General features: G+C 36.4%; 1 protein-coding gene across 5 annotated transcripts in view; it reads left to right on the top strand.

Moving 5' to 3' along the window:
- Positions 1 to 20,951, top strand: part of LOC135472312 (A-kinase anchor protein 13-like) — a 177,856-nt gene that overhangs the window by 37,902 nt on the left and 119,003 nt on the right. For all 5 annotated transcript variants that reach the window (XM_064751764.1, XM_064751768.1, XM_064751765.1 and 2 more), the window contains 3 exons: positions 3,760 to 3,907; positions 13,898 to 14,197; positions 15,518 to 15,701. In XM_064751764.1, coding sequence (XP_064607834.1) covers positions 3,760 to 3,907; positions 13,898 to 14,197; positions 15,518 to 15,701 — 632 coding nt within the window. The remainder of the gene's footprint in view (positions 1 to 3,759; positions 3,908 to 13,897; positions 14,198 to 15,517; positions 15,702 to 20,951) is intronic.

The following is a 20,951-nucleotide window of genomic DNA, read 5'->3' as shown; positions in this document are numbered from 1 at the left end:
TCATGATGTAGTAAATACACACTACATTGTGATGAATCTGTGAATACATGTTGCATTAGGATGTAGTAAATACACACTATATTGTGATGAATCTGTGAATGCACATAGTATCATGATGTAGTAAATACACACTACATTGTGATGAATCTGTGAATACATGTTGCATTAGGATGTAGTAAATACACACTATATTGTGATGAATCTGTGAATGCACATAGTATCATGATGTAGTAAATACACACTATGTTGTGATGAATCTGTGAATACATGTAGCATTAGGATGTAGTAAATACACACTATATTGTGATGAATCTGTGAATACATATAGTATCATGATGTAGTAAATACACACTATATTGTGATGAATCTGGGAATACATGTAGCATTAGGATGTAGTAAATACGCACTATATTGTGATGAATCTGTGAATACACATAGCATCATGATGTAGTAAATACACACTATGTTGTGATGAATCTGTGAATACATGTAGCATTAGGATGTAGTAAATACCCACTATATTGTGATGAATCTGTGAATACACATAGCATCATGATGTAGTAAATACACACTATGTTGTGATGAATCTGTGAATACATGTAGCATTAGGATGTAGTAAATACACACTAGGTTGTGATGAATCTGTGAATACATGTAGCATTAGGATGTAGTAAATACACAATATATTGTGACGAATCTGTGAATACACGTAGTATAAGCATGGAGTAAGTACAAACATATACTGAGACGAATCTGTAAACACATGTGCCTTGAGGAATTAGCAAATACATGTAGTATGAGGATTGAGTAAGTGTGCATTGGTTATATGTGAGATGAATCGGTGAATGCATGCTGTATCAAGATTTACTGAATACTGTAAATGCAATGGTACTGTGCTGTTTGTAAGTACAGTATTAGTGTCATAATTTACTAAATATATACGTATTTGATTTAGCTGGTACAGATACAGTGTTTTGAATCTTGATTTACAGATTATCATTTATGTCACGATTTACTGAGTACACCTGCCTATATGTAATACCACTTTGTCATTCGCTTTTTTTTTAAAATATATCCTTTGTACACACAAGTATTTGGCATTTTTGCTTAGATTCTTTAATGTTTAAGTTCCAGTACATTTTCATTATTGATTGCAAAGTGTATATAAAACTTCCCATTTATCTGCTATATAACTTTATGGATTTGGTATACTTGTGCATCAGTGAAAGAAAAATATGATAAGAAAAAAATATTAATCAAACTTCACAAATTCTTAAGTGGCTTTATAGGGTGGATTAATTTGTCACTTGAAAAATGCTAAACTTTAGGTGAAATACAGTCAGTATATATGTATGTTGAGGTTGGTCCATTCAGTGCTAATATTTCATTGTGAATGCTGATGGAGGCCCATGTGAAATATCAGCATTGCTGAGGTAACATGACACTATTGTTACACACATAACGCTCATGTGTGATATTGTACCTGTACCTCTCGCCTTATTTACCTGTGGACATTCACACAGAAGCTTGTTTTCACTAATAACAAACCCACAGATACAGGTGTGTTAAAACACCGTTATCTCTACAGGTAAAACATGGTAAAGTTACAGTCAGTACTGATGGTGCATTTTGTATTACAGACAATCTAAACCAGTCCAAAATATTGTGACATATATTAATAAAAATGAAAAGTGTACTTGCTACTCTTGGGTGTTGTGTATAAAAGAATAACTTAAGGTACAAGAAAAGGTGATGAAAAACATTACATACATACATGGATATAAAGGGAAAGGAATGTTCTCCTGGGTTCCCATCTTTGGCACTACATTTATATAAGAAGAGTGAAGAAATGTGTAGGTGGACTAATTTTATCAGAATAATAAAGTGAATTTGCATTGGTTGCAAGAAATGTTACTACCCAATAAAAGTCAAAAAGATCAAGGCCTGGTCTGTCTTTGTGTATACCCAGGTGTTCTTACCATAAGTAACATTTCTGTTTATTGTAACGACGCCATGTGTTCATTTAAGTACACACTGGTAAACCAATGGGCATGCAAGAGCTATGGGAGCACATAGAGATGAAATTGTATTACGAAAGATGGTTAAACTCTTTCAGTGAAATAAATAGTTAGAGGATCTTAAACATTTTGAACTGTTAGTCTTATCTTTTGGACTAACTCCTATTAGTGTAGTAAGGTCAGTGGCATACCAGCAGCAACTTTATAATGAGGGATATGTGTAGTTTGATACTTTTGGAATGTAATTTGACTACCTAAATTCCTCAACCTTTTTGAAGATGAAAGAGCAACTCTTTGTGCAATTTTTGCATGTTTTGAATTTGATTTTGGAGACAAAACTACTTTTGTTTGGATTGGCCAGTTTCAAGGCTATACAAAAATTATCATTTTATCAGTGAACACAGAATAATGCCTTTAGAATATACTTGAATTGCAAAACATGCGAAAAAGTTGAAAAATTACAGTAGGAATGAATTCCTGAAGCATGCAGCTTTTATTTTGTACAAAGCAAATTGCAAAGATTTGTGCACTCGGAGAAGATCAACATTCAGTCTGATCAGGTCTATACAGCTGTGCAAGGTTTTCAGGCTCAAAGTGCTAAAACAATAGATGTAAATACACATGTGTACACATATATAACTATATCCTGATATGTTAGACAGTAAAAAATATGTTATTGTTTTTGTCACGTATCTGTTTTTTTCTTATTGTATATTTAATAGCTCATGGTTATAATTTGCACCAAAACGATTGCTTTCACACCTGAATTGATGCAACACCTGCTCAGGCTTTCTGCAAAAGAACTTTTTCTTTGTGAACTAATAATTCCTATAAGGTCAAGGTTAAAAAAAGTGAAGGATTGGCCTTTAGTGTCAGTTTATGTTGATGATGTGTATTTGGTCGGAAAGCTGTTCTAATGAAACTGCTGATTTAGGTTAGTGTCATTCTGGCACACTGAATGATATTATACATACCATAGGAATGACCTAAAATTTCCACCACAGGTTTTAGAGGCAAATAAATGTCACAAATGTTATTTTTGGTGCTGAAACTTACATTTTTCCAGTAGAATATCATCCCATGTTTCGTGTAAACTTCAAAACACCTTTCTAAAATCAATAGAAATCTCAGAATCAGGAATGGGCAAGTCATTTATGTACTTAATTTATGGGCATTTATGGTATGTACACATTATTACTAAGATTTCCTGTCATCTCAAATGCATGTAGTTGATTTGATTGTGTCCTTCAAGTTGTAACCAGCTAGTTGTTTATCCTATCACAAGTATGCCAGGGCTCTACATACGTGCGTTTTTTTTGTAACCTGATTTTGTAATCGCAACCTGATTGGTTGCACTTGAGTTTATGTGGTCATTGAAAGTACCTGATAACAGCAACACTGAACAGTGTGACATGTTAGTAGACTTGAGTACTGTACGCCTTTATGGGGTTTAATCCAGCGTATGATTTCCACATATCCTGTATTGTGTTACACCTGGACTCCAGTATCTTACCTTTGGATAGTTGTTATCAAAACATTGTCAGGTAGGCGTGGTGGAAAATGTGTGTTGTGATATCACTAGCATACATTTAATGTTACTGGCGAAAACTAGAATTGAGTTTTTTATTGGACTTTTATTGTAAGCCTACCTGTTCAAATATCAACCCATGGTTTGTTGATATGTGTTTGTGATGTAGCATAGATGGATGGGTTTATTATGTTTTGCCTTTTTCTGCTGTAGGGAGGTGGGACTATTGTCGTAGCATTCTCAGACGGAACAGAGTTCCCACCTGGAGGAGAACTTTACCTTGTGTTTGAAGGGTCATGTGAGAGACATGTGGTGAAAGCCAGACAAGTCAATGAACAAACCCTTCATTCTCTCATACCAGGTAAGTCTTCTACTTAAATATGTTTATGTTTTCTCTGAAACATTCCAGTATTAAAGTGTGATTTAAATATTTACTTCTTACAACCTGGGTTGTGCATTGAGTTTTTAGTGGGGAAAACTGTCTGTCTTATTGAACCATTTATGTAGCAAGCCTTTTATTAGGTGCCACCTTTCAGTCCACAAGACACATAAGCTGTGGTTTCAAAACCGGCCTTGGACAGGGAATTTGTAAATTCTCACTAGCACTGGTTGGGGTATATTTGTGACCAAAGTCTAACCTTCATTTAACACCACTTCTCCTCCACCACTATACATATTTGTACATGTATGTCACATGAGAAAGTTGGTTAGTAGCAAATAAATAAAATTTGTGTTCAGAGTTGTTGCTGAAACGTGAGGACAAATTTAACCAAGATGGATTGGTTTGGCACTTCATCACACAGATTTCACGAGCCAATGTTTTTGTCTTCATTTGTCGTGTTTGTGGTAGATTAACTTCATGTATTTTAGTTGTTTGTTATTCACTTTAACCTTTTCAACTATTGAAGCACTTTTTCCAATGGAGTTTATATGTAAAGTTATTATGACAATGAGGCTAAAAATGATTTGTTTGTGTCACTGAAGATGCAAGCTTCATAAAACTGTGCAAATCATTTCTTTACACGTCGTAGTTCTCCCAGAATGTTTCAAAATAATGGTTTTAGGATCAGTTGAAAAGGTTGAAGATTTAGAGTATATAGTTTGTTTGATATTTGCATTCCTGCTGGACCAAATTTAATGAGTTTGGTTTGAATCTTGCTTACATGTACGTTGATCTTCAGAGCTAATCAAGTAGTTAATGTTTACTAGAATTCCAAATTGAAACCTGAAAGCATTTTGTTTAGGCTCAGATTATTTTTTTCTTGGAATTTGCATTATGTCATTTTTATAGAAAATTGCAAATTTCTTTTATTACTTACCATGTTCATTACCAAATCCCTGGGCTATGAGCTAGTGTATACAACTTTTATGCATTGCTGACCTACTTTAACTTAGCGGCCATGTTGGAGATGTAATCCTTTAGGGAAACTTTTCCTTCAGAACCTTTGATCTGATAGCCTTAAAATGTAATATACTGTGGGGATAAAAAAAAAATTGTTCAAATCTGCTATAAACTGGAAAAGTTTGCCATTAGTAATAGTTCATGTGACAACATATTTTGGAATTTTGAAATAAAAAGCAAGCAGTGATTTAGTATGACCAGGTTAGATGAATGTGGTTGTATTTTCTTCCTACGATCTATAAGTGTAACTTGTAAGACTTCATTAGATTCTGTCATTCATATCATTGAAGTACAACTTGCTGATTTTTTGCTTTGACCTGGTGAGGTTAGGGTATTTGAAATGTAAATGTTGGTTAAATTCCCATACCTGATGCATTTGTACTGGTGAATGGGCACATTTGTAATGAGGACATTTGTACTGGTGAATGGATGTAATTTGATACTGGACTTGGTCTGCAGTCCAAGCTAAAATTACTTATATTCCCATTAATATGAGTCGGTTAGCGCGCTAGCGCAGCGTAATGACCCAGGAGCCTCTCACCAATGCGGTCGCTGTGAGTTCAAGTCCAGCTCATGCTGGCTTCCTCTCCGGCCGTAAATGGGAAGGTCTGCCAGCAGCCTGCGGATGGTCGTGGGTTTCCCCCGGGCTGTGCCCGGTTTCCACCCACCATAATGCTGGCCGCCGTCGTATAAGTGAAATATTCTTGAGTACGGCGTAAAACACCAATCAAAAAAAAAAAAAAAAAAAATTCATAAATATGACTCATACATGTAGACTTACCTTTTTTCAAATTTCGCTCTTAGAGTGAACAACATCCTTTTTATTATGAAATAAGTTAACTGCAATTGTTAGCTGAAAATATTACCAACATTCATGAAAGAAAGCTGCAATCTTTTAATAATGGTTATGGTCACTGTATTGGAAGCAGGTATTGCCACTGTTGTCATACTGTCATATGATACGTGTCAAACTCACTTTAGTATTTCAAATAGATACATGTGTCAGGGGCTATATTTTTGCATGGATAAAATTCCCACACCATTCATTAGAATCACTGTTATGGTATGGCCATTATCCTCTGTGGAAACCAATTGAAGAAACTTCAAAGCAAGCCTTGGAAACAAGGGAGATTACTCTAAAGTGTGAAATGGCACATCATACCATCTCCCAGGAGGTTTAGAACTGCCGTGAATCTGTATCAGCAGGAGGGCCAAGCTACCCAATAGTAGTCTGTGTTTTACAGATATTGGGTCATGAGGCATTCCTGAATAATAGATACCCAATCAATGAATCCGGCTTAGGATTCTGTTAAGTGTCGAGATGGTGTGAATATCGCAAACTTTTTAACAGCATTCCATGGCTCTTATATGAGTATTTTCAGAAATGCCTACAGGTTAATAGCTTCACACACTATTGTTCAACCCTGCAATTAAACATTTGATTGATTGGCATAAAACTTGAACGCCATGAAAAATCCTGCAATAAAAGGGTACCTCTACTTACACACTGCCGTGCTGTACTTGTGTATGGTAAAACTCCCCAGATGCACACACAGTTTATGCGGCAGTAAAATAAGACTTTCAGAATACCATAGCATATGAAAGGCTGCTATTCAAAAGGGTACCAAAGCAACTGATTTGTATACATGTATGTTTGTTTTAATCATGATGTCATGCATAAAACTAAATATATTTCTGAAAAGAAGCAAAAACCACTCAGATCTGGCGACACCAAGCTCCTTTGTGTATTTATAAATGTGGATATGTTAAGGCTCCCATTCAATTTTTTTTAATCTCTGTGTTCATTAGCACCTGTGAGTCCAGCATTGATGTATATGACTGTGAACGCACATGACTTCCTCAGGAAATATATAACAGGTGTGTGCACAGGTGAATATTAAGTTGGGGATGACAAGTCGTATGTTTACAGACTCAGTGTAATATTATTAATTAAATCAGTTAATTATTTACATCTTACATGGTTTCTGCATGACAGGGATGGACTGACGAACCTGCACATTTACTTGCATGCAAATCATTATAGACAAAGCAGAGTGTGTGATGTAGGACAGCATATGACGAAGTAATGCTTAAATAACCACCATTTTACACATTTAAAGTGGAAGTTTCTTGTTAACCAACAATCCTGAATGTAAAGGAATAACTAAATACTGTATTCATGTACATGATTTCGCCCCCAAAAAATATCCGTGTCGTTAACCCTTGTACATGAAGTCCTTGTAAATGTATACCTTGATTGATATCTTCCCAATATTGAATCACATGTTAGATGAAAAATAGCTCACAAAAATGTTTTATACCAGTGTTTTCCTATTGTGTAAAAAAATCAGCTTTTCCTGACAAGCAGATAATAATATCGTGTCTGTGAGTTGATTATGCCTGTCTTATTATCAATTTAGCCTCAGATTTGGACTTGTATGAATGAGGAGAATCATTCAGGGTTTATGACAGGTATCCACCTGAGCTATACACTCTACCTTTATGAAATATACATGTGGCCGAAGCACGACTATAGGATTAAAAGGCATGTTTGAATATTGATAATTTTTCACCTGTCTGTTGTGTTGTTCCTAGGTTTGACATGATTACATACATGCATGATAATGAATATTCATGAGGCATTGTTCTGTCATTGAGGTAGGGGGCTGGTTTAAATATCGTGATCCCAAGTGACATCATTGAAGACACCTTCACAAGTTATGTTTGTTATTAAGGTTGACATGTAAATTTTTTCTGTTATTATTAAGCCGTGAAAACCTTATCTGTGATCAAGAACATGTTTGTTAATTCATGAACAAGTACAATGTATATTTCAGCCTTTTTTTATGGTACATGGAATTAAAATTTTATGGCATATTTCCCAAGACTATTCTAAATCACATTTAAGGGATTTAGACAATGGAAAATGTAACTGAGATGTAAGGTCTTCTTTAGATATCCATTTAGTTTGTGTTAAAATACATCAGCTTTAATCAAACCCCTTTCCATTTCATTTGTTGATGTTATTTATGTAAAGAGGCTTTACCAGAGATTTTGGCCTAAAATCCATATTTGTAAATCAAATCAAATTGTCTGTATTTACCAAGAATAGCTGAAATCATTGCCTCTCAGTAAAATATCTGATCTATATCTGTACTATTTGTAGTTTTGAGTAATTCTGAAGTTTGACCCTTTATAATTTTTAGGAACTTTATTGTACATTGTAGATTCGAGGGTATGTTTTGATCCAATATTTCATTGGATTTTGCCCTGATTGATTTTTGTCAAAAAGTCTAGGTTTTAGCATCTTTGAGTATATATCCTGTTTCACAGACTGCTTGTACAACCTAACTGAGGAATAATTTACCATTGGAGGCCAATGCCAAAAACATGATCAACCGGGTGGCTTTCATCGCCGATGAATTATTTCCCTTATTAGTCCGCAGGGATTACCTCCCCTTATGAGCTCCGCTGTTGTGAGCGCTATTGTACTGTGGCATATCAGTGACTGACAGTCTGGAGGGTCACATGACTGGCAGGTCAGAAGTAAGGTCAGCTGACAGCTGGCTATCATATGGACATAGTGTAGTCAGTTTGTGGCAAAATTTACAATATTTTGTACCTGTGGTAAAGCTACATGTATCAGTTCAGCGGACTTCTAGAACGTGTTCATATTTGATAAGGGATAGGTCATCTACATGTAGGCTGTCTAAGGTTAACTGAGGAGTTACGTGTAATGGTCTAATTACCCAAACAGGTATGGTGTTTAGGTAAGGTATTTGGTTAGGAGTGTGATTACGTTCAGACATGTACAAAGTTCGAACAAATCTGCAATATACTTGCCCTAAAACTGTGGCATCAGCAAACAAAGCTTGCTAAATTTTACAGGATTTGATTAAGATCTTTACCTTCTGACTTTCTATTTAAGACACATGTTTGGATGAATAATTGAGCAGATGTCCAGAATAGATGGTGGGTTGAAATAAAGAATACTGAACATTTGTCAGGTACATATGTGTACATGTTGTAGCACTTTTTTTTCACTCTAATGTGAATATCTACATCATATGTGAAAAAATTTGTCTGTTATTTGTCAAAGTTTGGTAGTGTATAAATTGTACCTGTAAAACTGACCTCAATCCAGTAAAAGTACCTTGTACATGTATATAAGGAACATTTAATTAAATAAAAGTGCTTGATTTTTAACTGCGATGTTAATTACGATATATTGCTTGTATGAGAGTAAAATAAGAATAGAAAAACTGCAAATTATAAAGATCTCACAATTATAAAGTTTCTCATTGTAGATAAGTGTATATACACAAATTGCATTACGTCATGTCCAACTATCAAATTACACATTAGTATCTCCACTTTGATGTACTGCAAATCGTATGTGTGTGAGGAGAAACTTACATGCGTGATATTACAATGAACAACCAATTAGCAAATCATCCAAATTTGAATAATTGCTCATGCACATAATTTGAGTACAATCCCAGGCACCTCACTCCATATGTACTCAATATGTACATATCCTGTAATCACCTTAACAGCCTGGCTACATTTCTATGTAAATTTGAAGTCTGTCTATGGCGAAAAAATGGCTGTGATGCTATAATGTAATCATTATGTATAAGTAATGAGGATGCCTTATGGGGTCATTATGAACCTGATTATGGGACATAAATCTCTATGATTTGCCAATTTTGTCATGGATCAAATGTGTCACCTTACACACCGAGTGTAAGAAAACCTAGATAGCTGCCATGTATGTATAGTACAAACAGTTTGTACCTGTCGTACAAACAGTTTGTACCTGCCCAAAATGGGGATTTATATTGAGCAAATTATATGTTAAATTCCTCACCAGTTGCGAACTTTAATTCTTACTGCTGTGTTACAAATGTAAATTGTTTAATTGTGTTTGTGCTGATTTTAGTAGTGATATGTAGACATTGCACTGAAGCATAGTCTAATTTGCCCGAATACTTCATGGTGTGGACTGGTTTTATTGGAAATTTCCCCGATCTTTTTCTAGGAACATTCAAGGTACTACATGAAGTACATTTGTCCTGTGGCACATTAAATCTTAGCCGGCGCTTTTGTTTTAAGTGGATGTAAGCCCTAAATAATTTACCAGGGGTCATTGTCAACACTAAGGTCACAGAGTAACACAGATGTGGTTAAGTCTTTTGCTGTACCCTTTACACCTCTGCTGTGGTACCCAGCTAAATTACCAGTCTAGAGACCCATGCTGAGAGTAGCCAGAGCCTTTAGTGCAGGGTTTAACACACACATTGTCTAAATCTTGTGGAATTTAAACCCCAGTACACAGATGGAATTTCTTTGATAAAATAACAGTTCCTATAAGTGCCTTATAGTTAACCTGAAGTTTGCTTGGATAAAGATTTTTGTTGTCCTAAAGGGTGTGTAGGGGGTTACTGCGCCAAGTTTACCCTGATTCCCTCGTCTCCATTGGGTGTAGCGAGTGGGAACTTTAGTGATCATGTGAGTATATTTGTAACTGTTCTTTGAATCTCTGATAAACCCATTTGTTGGAAACACTGGGGTTGTGTTGTTTTTGCTTTACTTTAGAAGCTTTCAGTCTCTTTAAGGGATATAGAATTGTCACTGATTGGCTGACTTTAAGATGGGAGATCTTCTATGAAAGCTTCAAGCTTGATCGCATTTGAGTGCAAAGAGCATTACCTAAAACTGAGGTGGCATTTGATAGGAAATTTGTGGATTCTGTGGCTCTCACCTTGGTGACAATATTAGCTTGTCTCCCACCAACATGGAGGGTGTATCTTAATGTCCGATGTGGGAAAGTCCATCAGTAACTTGCCAAAGGTTGCTGGTTTATCCCAGGCATTCTACCCATGAAACTAGTATATATATGTACTTGTGTAAGATTCTATAGAATGGAGGTAAACAACATGAAAATAAATAATTAACCTAAAATGTAGCTTAATTTAGGGTTTTGCCCACAGGATTTTTCTGCAGATGGCTTTTTCCTTGACACTGTGTACTACATATATGGGTTATTATCAAGGCATCTGGCAAAGTGACTGCAGGCTGTTTCAGATGGATCCTCATTAAAGGAACCAGTGTGTTCATTATCTGTTTACAGCCTAAACATTGGAGACTTTGCTTGTATATTTTAGCATTCTTTGTCCTGAACTGTGTTATGGTGTGCTACCTTTTGTAGCCAGAATTAATGGCTGGTTTCACATGGAAGTGGCATGTTTATCATTCCACTTATGCCCTTAATCTCGCATGCTCAAGAGTTTTGTTACCCGGCGGGGGCATAAAACAGTTGGCCTTTGTTCTGACGTTTGGAAAATGTCAGAACAATTTCATTTGTCCCAGTAATTATTGCTGGTTAGTAGAAGTCCCTTGGCCAAATGTCTGTTAGAACCATGCCTTGCCTTTGATCTTCGTCCAGCTTTCTAGTCCATAGTGTTGTAGGATATGAAATACGTCATAACTTACCTGCCCTTTGATTAGCTGTGTGCCTGAGCCATTATTCCAGCACACAGCCTATTCTCACCTATTGCCTACAAACTGTATTATACGTTGGTTATGATACAAATCAGCCAAATAGTCCACTTGTGAATTTAATGCATTGCCACTTGAATGACTTGGTTCCCCAGGCCTTTTTTTAGGGCCATGGACATGTTATGTTTTGATGATGGTTCATTATTCGTTCGTTATTTGTTTGTTATTTGTCCTGTCACATTTCATTGTCCATGTACTACAGCTGCTTTATTTCATGTTGTTTATGATTATTTGGTTAGTTTTGCTTAATTAGTTATTTTCTACTCTGTGTTTCCAGTTAAACTAAATCAGCTCTGTTGACCAGGTTTGTATGTTTTTATGGTCAGATCTCCAGTAACTAGTCTACTGTAGCTCAGGATTTAAGGTCAAAATCATCATTAGCTGAGAAATTATATAGAGAGGATATGGAACTTTTGCAGACTTCACAGACAAAAATCACATGCTGAAGTAAAGAGATTGTTCTAGAAGGGTAAACCTTTTTGTTCTGCCTATTCTGTTTGCATGCAGACACTCATTTAGGTTTATGGATTTATGTGAAAACAATTTCTGGATGTCTGGATCTGGACTTAGGTTATATATGTATATAGGAGAAACACAGTTCAAGTAATCCTACATGCCTGTTATCTTTTGATATTTGCACTGTTGCATCGTTGGACATAATCTCCAGATGCCGATGTTAGACCTTATTCCCAATGGTCTGTTTGCCAATTTGTAGCCACAAATATCCCAACTGTAGACTGATTTCCCAAAATGTACACTTTTTTAATTTAGGTATAATATAAGAAGGGAAGGTTCGTGTGTTTAATTTGGGGTAACATTATATATGAATTCACAACGCTTTTATTCAAGTTATGTGACCTAGGTACCAGTTAACTTTATAGTACATTTAAAAATTACAGCTCCCTGGTACACATATTTTTTCCCCAAAATATGAGATTTTGCAAATATTCCCAATTGTAAGCCCTTCCCCAAAATCTGTGGATTATTCCCAGCATCTGTCATTTACTGTAAACATGCAGGTAATCACAGTTCACATGATGTGATCTTTAACATTCGTGATTGTAACAAATTTCCATGTGTGCAAACGAGATTTTACAATGTATGTGAAATGTTCTGATATTCATTATTCACAATTTCATTCTGTCATCTCAATTTCAATCTATTTTGTCCATGATTGATCTTCAAATCTGAGCCGTTTTGTGTTACCATGGAGATTACAGTGTTAGTAAATGAGTTGTATTAAACCAGTATTCTCACAGGGGCATAGACAAACGGCATGTAGTCTAGACTGCATCAGTTTAGACAACTGTATCCCTTTAGGAGTAATAAAATAGGATCACATGTTAGAAAGGAGCTGCCCTCGGGTTGGTACAAGGGCAGGTTTGTATCAGGTAATCTTTCAGCACTCTGGTGTTCTCTACCCATATACCTGATCGCCGTCATATAAGGGACAAATCCTTGGGCACGATGTTAAACACGAATCAGATAAATAAGTAAATATATCATGAAATCACCTATTAGTTATCTGGATTGACCAGTTTGTAATGGTTTCTTCTACCTATCTATCTATCTATCTATCTTCTATCCTTAAATGTACTGTATTAAAGTATGTATTTTTTTTTGTTTTGTATACAGCATAAAAGCTTAAAATACATGAAAATATATCCAAAAAAAATAATAATAATTGACAGTTGTGTACAGTTTGGTATGAGGAGTCATTGTCTGCAAAATCATTAACTGTTGTACTCCAAGTCATTTTATTAACAACAGAGTCGTGTGTGTGCAATTTAACAGTGCACACAATGGAAATTTGCTGGCTGATTCAGTTACAAATAATTTTGTTTTGTTTCCTTGTATGCAGACTGGTAGATTAGAAGCATATTGTGATTTTAATAACAAAAGTAAGATGAAGATGTGCAGACTACCCTTTGTGGATGTGTTGAAGTTTCATTTTAGTATAATTATGAATTTTGTTTTGGAATAATATGTTTTTTACCTTGGTGGGGTGGGGGGTGGGGGTGGAAAGGAAATCGGGCACATGTTTGGTGCCTGCAGATTTCTTCCTACTAAAACCAATTGTGTAGTAATTAGTTCTTCAATGTTTTATGCGGATGTTTGCTACAGTGTGCAATTAACTCCTTTCACTGATTCCCAGTGGTGTTATCTCATGAAACATCGTCCAACAAATACCTATATTGTAACATGTGCAGATGGTGGAGTTGCCTTACCTGGATTTTCACCTGAGGGATGAACAGGTAGATCTATACATGTACTAACCTACATGTGCCGAATATTGATTTATGAGGTATGTCTACGTGACTCATTCTAAAAGGTGTCTGTATTCCTTTTTTTTTTCATTTCTTTACCTTTATTTCTTTCTCTTTTCAGCTCATGACACAGCTGAGACTGCTCAGCTAAGGATATACTTGTCTCACCAGGGAAGTTCCAGCGTTCTCGCTGCCCGCCATTTTGAATACTATTACGACACCGCCCATCACCTGGCCTGGTTCCTGATTGACAGCGTCACTGAAACCCATGCCTTAGAAGACCTTGAACTTGTTCGATCAGAGTGCTTTGATCTGGCCAATGAAATTCTCTCCACTTTGGACGACAGACTTTGCCAGGCTTTTGAACATTTGACTTTACCAGAAAATTGGAATGTGTTAGGAGAAGATGCAAACGAAAATGGTGAGACAACATCAGAGCAGTACATGAATAGGGGATATTGGAATTCAATGACAAAGTGGCCTGAACTGCCTCTTTTCTGAATAGGAGTCATTGCTGAATGGGGGGTTATCTGTTCAGGGCTTTGAATTCAGCTTCTTCTGGTTGAATACCTTGACCCTCATTGGGTTTGTACGACCTTTGTGACAATAACAGTGATGTTTATTCCGTTAGCGGAGTGTAACATGTTTGTGTAACATCCTCCAAGAATTTATTATCCATATCTGTATGTGATATGTGGAAAACCTTGTCAGTAGATTGCCAAAGATCAGTGGCTTATTCCAAGCACTTTGGTTTTCTCAACCCATTTAACGGACTGTCTCCATGAAAAAAAAAATCATGGCATTAAACAACAATCAATCAATCAATCAATCAACCTGTTCAAATATCGTGTTTCATTGGCTGTTTTATTGAGTGCAAAGAAAGGTTAGTGGCTTCCCTTGGGTCGTGCCTGATTTCTGCTACCCCATAAAGTAAATGGCAAGGTGCACAAGATATTTGTGATAGGCCCATTTTTATTATTTCCTAATAAAACTAACCATTTTGCAGTAAATGTTTGGCAAGGCTTTTTAACTACACAGCACATGAACAGTATATAGAAATAGTTGATTCCATTAAATGAGATTGGTATGAAGTGTACTGTGGTGATTTGGTAATTGCCAGTTAATCTCATTTTGGTTGCTGTGTGGCTAACAAACTACCAGTTATTTGGTTGACCATGGACCATTACAGGTCAGCATCCATTGAGTCTTTATTTATTTATTTGACTGGTGTTTTATGCCATCCTCAAGAATATTTCACTTATACGATAGCGGCCAACATGATGGTGGGAGGAAACCCGGCAGAGCCCACGGGACACCCATGACCATCCACATGTTGCTGGCAGACCTTCCCCATGTATGACCAGAGGTATTCTATTAAAAGGAGTACGGTAATTCTTCAATATTTTTGCATGTTTGCAAGGTGTTCATTTCAGCATATTCTGAAGGCATTAGTCTGTGTAGACTGACAAACTTATACCTGTTGCGAAGCCCCGAGATTGGCCAATCCATCCAGTATAGTTTTGTCTTCAAAATATAATTATAAATGTGCATAAAGTGCACTGAAAGTGGCACTTTTATATGCAAAAAGGATGAAGAATTAGGATAATTGCAGAAGAAGTTTTGTAATCAGTCATGATATTGTGCCTATTTCTTCAGCTCTTGGCATTATCAATTTGCCCAGACCATTCAGTTCGCAGATTACCTGGTGTAGTAATATTATATCCTTGTTTTGATATTTCAGAACCAGAATCAAGAGACACATTGTTTCACTTTTGTGCACGGCTGGGACTGGATAAACTGGCCAATTTCCTATTAGACAAGCCTGGCAGTGAGGCAGCTCTTAAGTTACATAACAGGCACGGATTTACACCCAAAGAAATTGCTATGGAAAATAACTTCCAGGGTCTTACTGAACTTCTTTCTGGGTATGTATACAACGATTGATATTTGTATGTCAGATTTGTGTGGTATTTGGTATCTGTGTCTGATTGTTTGCACTTTCTGTTGTAAAATGAGGTAAGATTTTAATATTTGACCGTGTTGCTCTCTAGAGGCAGAGGTACATGTGTGTAGCCTTCAAACTAATAAACCTACATGTAGGGGAAAAAAGAGATACATAGCTGTTAAATTATGAATTATCATATTGTCTATCCAGCTAAAGCGGATTGTTGTTGGTACTGAGGAAAATTTCGCACTTGAGATTGGTCTTCAAAGACAACAGCAAATAAAAACATGCCATGGGATACATTTGGTGTACATATGTACTTGAAAAATATGTTCATTAGAGAGGCTAATAATGCAATTTTAATAGGGACACTGAAAGAGCTAGTTCGTTTCTCTGATCTGTAGTTCTGACTTCAGCGTTGACGTATGAATGGTATTATTGACAATGACACTTTGTTTTATGAGATCCTGCACTCATGGCTATCGATATTCTGCTCACTCTCCGGTTTTAATACTATCCTGTCTGTTACACGTACTACTACTCACAGTGTAATCAGCGAATAGTGTTAGATCATCTTCTCCCAGTGGTTCAGCCCCACCCTTGTTCACCATAGCAACAGGGAACCTTGCATCGATATTGCGTTCTGCCTGTAAGAACTCATATGTATATTTGATGAAGAGTGTACCATTTCTTTTGGGGGGTTTTTTTGGAGAAGTTTTCAAGGAAACATTTGTCAAGGTCTTTGCTCCTTCTTGTGATGGCCTACACTTGCTGTATTGGCCTATACTTGCTGTATTGGCCTATACTTGCTGTATTCTCTTCACAACAGAATATCACCTGATCTTCCAAACAAACCTTATTCTAATTCCTAAACCATTTTGCATATGAAAGAGCAACTTTAGGTGTAATTTATGCACATTTGTACTTCAGTGTTGGAAACAACACTACACTGTTTGGATTGGCCAATTTCATGGCTTCACGAAAAGTATAATTTTATCAGTTTGCTGAGAATAATGCCTTCAGCGTAGGCTTGGATAAACACACCTGCAAACATGCGAATAAGTTGAAGACTTACAGTCATTTTTGTAAGGATGAATGAAACTCTCAAAGTGAGTAACTTTATAGCCATGTTTGAAATTATACACCTGATGGGATGGAAACAAAATGGTTTGACTTCTTCCCCCCAGTGGACAGACTGATACTTGTACAAAACTTTACTTTGGACAGGTTAGAGATCATAGTTCACGAATTTTTGATGCACAGTCTACTTCTCTAAAGTTATTATTTGTAATTTCACGCGTGCTTGATTCCAGGGCTATTGTGAAAACCTTAAGTTTGGACAACTTTTGGCCTTTACTAGTTCTCAATTGTAGTGATATGTCAGTGTAGCTGTCACAGTGCACCGTGGTGGTGATGTGTTTTTGTCAATCCTCAGGCTAATGTGAAAAGCTTCAGTAGCCATAGTTAATCACTGGACAGGTATTCATCGGTTCTGTCCGGAGTAAGCAGCATTATAGACCCAGGTGTGCTGATATAATTACAATACCTCAGCCACCTTTGACGCATACCAGAGCCACCAAAACATGGAGGAGACAAAAATGCTAGCTTTATGCCATTGACATGGTCAATGTGTTCTGTATATAAATACAACTAGAAAATGTGTAATAAGTATTTTGTATCCTTCTGTACAATGTTTTTTCATGCTGTTCTCCATTGAATGCACCAGCCATTGGTGAATTTCTTGAACTGTATCTTTTCCTGAAGAAGTTGCATATAAAAACTTACGTACCAAGTTGATATTTTCCAAAATTTTATAGCTATAAATGTAGCTTACAGGTATCAGTATTCTCATGACAAAAAATAAATAAATAAATAAAATTGAGTACAACTCGCACGTACATACATTGTTCATGGTTTTGACTTTGACTAAACATACTGTATTTGGATGCATTTTTGAGGCAGGTGAAGGTTATAAAATATTACTTCTTGTGCTGAATGTAGAGTAAGCATGCTCAAAATTCTCTGTTGAAACCTTTAAATTCAGTGTACATCTATTTACCTACATTTGGTGCATTATCTCAGATATGTATGGCAGGTTATATACTTTTTTGCGATCTAGGACGTAAACATTTGCAATTCTGCAGTGACCTTAAAATGCTAGGGAATTTTGCCTGCATATGTTGAGAGGACGGTGGGTAGGGATTAGCTGTAATATGACTGAACTGCACCTGTTTAGTGTTCACCTTTAGTCTGCTCTCTTGTCAGCACAGTCGATCAGGAAGACTATCCGAGCACGGCCAGCACATTATGTCAGGTAGTTCCTTATTGATTCATATCCAGCGGTGAGACAATACCAATTCCAATAATGGTCGCCAGGTCAGTGGATTTGGGTCACACCAAACCCATGAGCTTGTTTGTCCCTGTATCTTGAAGGAATCATTTACTTTGCTGTGATATATTACAGTTTGATGACCTCAATCTAATAAGTACCCTGACACACCTCCCCCCCCTCGACAACTGCCCCCCATCTCCCACCCTTTTCCAACATGCTCTTCCTTGTATGTGCAGGAATCTTTGTTCACTCGTTCGGCACATTTTGACAGTGGCCTTGTAGCTAATTCTCTCGTTAGTCATACCTTCAATTCTTTCTCAACTGATGTATTTATCGCATCCTGCTTTTCACATCTGTCCAGTTGATGTGTGATGAAGACCATTAAATTGAGAGAAAGAATAGAAAAAATTAAATTAACAGAATGGATATATCCTTTATCGTAAAAATGTCATTGTTTTGAGCTATTAGACTTGAGTTTTCGGTCCTGATGCGCTCTTAATACAACCGAGCTTTGTTCAGTTTTAATACCCAAGCCCAGCTTCACCAAAGCCGATCACAAGTCGCTAATCGCATCCAAAGTTAAAACTTACAACTGTTTCACTCATTCTGCCTATGCCTTGGAAAATTTAACACATACAGCTTTTAATAGGAAAACAAATTTTCTCCGTTGCTAATTAGATCCAAAGTTAAAACTTACAAGAATCAAGATACAACCCTTTTACATGGCTTTTAATAGTACTAATAGTATGTGCTGGCTAGAAAAACTTAAGAAGTTGTTTTATAGGCAAAATGAGTCTTTTTTTTTTTCAATGTTGGAGGGAGTTATAAAGCTGAAACTTTAAAAATCATTAGAAACTCTCAACAATTTTCCTGTGTAGGACTTACATGTACATGGTACATGTTCTGGACCTCTTGATAAACAGGAAAATCTGTGAACAAAATCATTAAGATTGAACAAAATGAAAAGCTGGATTTTCAGTTTAATTTGAATTCCATTTCTGGATTATTTAGTGCCTCGCCCATTAAACACAAAATAAAATGGGTGTCATTTCATAGAACGGGTGGAAAAATCAGTTTACCAGTGAGGTTGCATTCCGTGATGGGAAAACTTCACAACAGGAAGTGTTTATTCTTTTTTTGGCAAAGATGTCCTTCCACAGATACAAAACTAAATTACAAGGTATTTCAGCAATGGTATGTTCCAGATTTTTAAAGAATCCCGTTCATTTATCAGTGTATGCCATTAAGTGACAAATGATTTTGCTGTGCTGGTATGGTCCATCACTCAATACGTTAAGATCAGTGTCGTTCATCCTTGTAATAAACTGTTGATTCTGTGTATGAGATGAGCCAGTGATGTGATACAGGGAAAAGTGTCAGAGTAAGACCCCATCCACCAGTGTAGGCAGGTGTCAGTGATCTCTACACCCCTCGCCCCACAGACACTAGCACTATTATGACAGCTGTATATTAATTGGCATCTTTGGGGGTGCGGAGAATCCTTCCAGGACATTATTCCTGGGGTGAAATTTTACCTCTTAGGTCAACCTCTTTTTTTCCTCCCCTCCAAAGATAGCAAATGATGTTTACTTTTCTCTCCTACAGAATTTTTGTTTGGCATGTCAGCTTTTAGTAGAGGTGAAGTTTTGGATATCAAATTTGAGTACATTCCGTGATCAGTGAAGTTTGCATTCATACTTGTTTAGACATCTTCTGACGAATGCCAGGTATATGTGTGATCTTGACAAATTGTTGCTGTCTCACAGTGTGGAGTATACACATTTATGTAAGTATTTGTGGCATTTGACAGTTTCCAGTGTTCTTGAATTGCAGTTTGACTCATTCAGGAAAAGGATGTGGCATGTTATTCCTACATATACATTCAGTGCCCACTCAAGATAGACATCGGTTAAGAAACTCACCTTTGGAAATCTTATAGACATTGGTTGATTGGCAGCAGGATCAAGACCTACTCTGCTTGTTTTCAGATCAGAATTTTCAGATTCAGATCAGTCGCTTGTTAATCTATATTTATATCCATTTCACAAGTGTCTACCTAACAAATTTGTTTGAGTTCTTATTCATGTACTCCGGAATATATGTTTTCAGTTCCTTATCTAATTATTAAATATGGTAGTTGAGTTTTTTCCACATGTACATGTAATTGTTGTCATTAGTATTCTCAGTTTATAAAGGCATTATTTTCGTTATTTTTTATTTTAGTACTCAGTTTGATATTCTTACCTGTATTTTTTCCTTGGTACAGATCACAGTAGTATTTACTTGATCTTGATGAATTGTTGTATATTTCATATATTATGATACCAGTCAGTATGAACTTCCGTGATATCTTTTACCACCTGAAAGATTATCAGTCACACAGGTAACATTATAATACAATACATCTCCGGCTGGTTGGAGGAAAGAGTTACATACTCATGCTTATTTCATTTCATGAGACAAATCCTGGCTTAGGCTGGATGGCTTTTGTCTACATCCTCTTAACGGTGACATAGCACAGAGTAAAGGCAAAAGTCTATGTTCTCCTCATCTGTATCAATATCGGCAATTTGTCATTTAGCCATGGAAAACGGTTGAAATTCGACGCAGGAGATTAGGAAAGTTCCGGATCAATATCAAATTGGACTGAGCAGGTTGTGTAAGATTTCCTGGGACAATCTAAGACGCCCCATCGCTAGCATCCTTCCCATGCATTAAATATTCATTCCTGAATATTAATACACAGCTAAGTAGCGGGCTGCAGGCCTGTTTACATGATGATATATATCGCAGGATGGAAATGAGCCTTGGTACTCAGATGACCAACAGTTGACCAAACAAACAGACGACCATCTTGCTTTGATCTTCTATCCCCAGGGAAATTGTGTTAAGGGGATA

Source organism: Liolophura sinensis, chromosome 8 (genome assembly GCF_032854445.1).
Source record: "Liolophura sinensis isolate JHLJ2023 chromosome 8, CUHK_Ljap_v2, whole genome shotgun sequence".
In the NCBI taxonomy this organism is placed as follows: Eukaryota; Metazoa; Mollusca; class Polyplacophora; order Chitonida; family Chitonidae; genus Liolophura; species Liolophura sinensis.
Note: the sequence above shows the minus strand (reverse complement) of the source record. Positions and strands in the feature narration are given on the sequence as shown.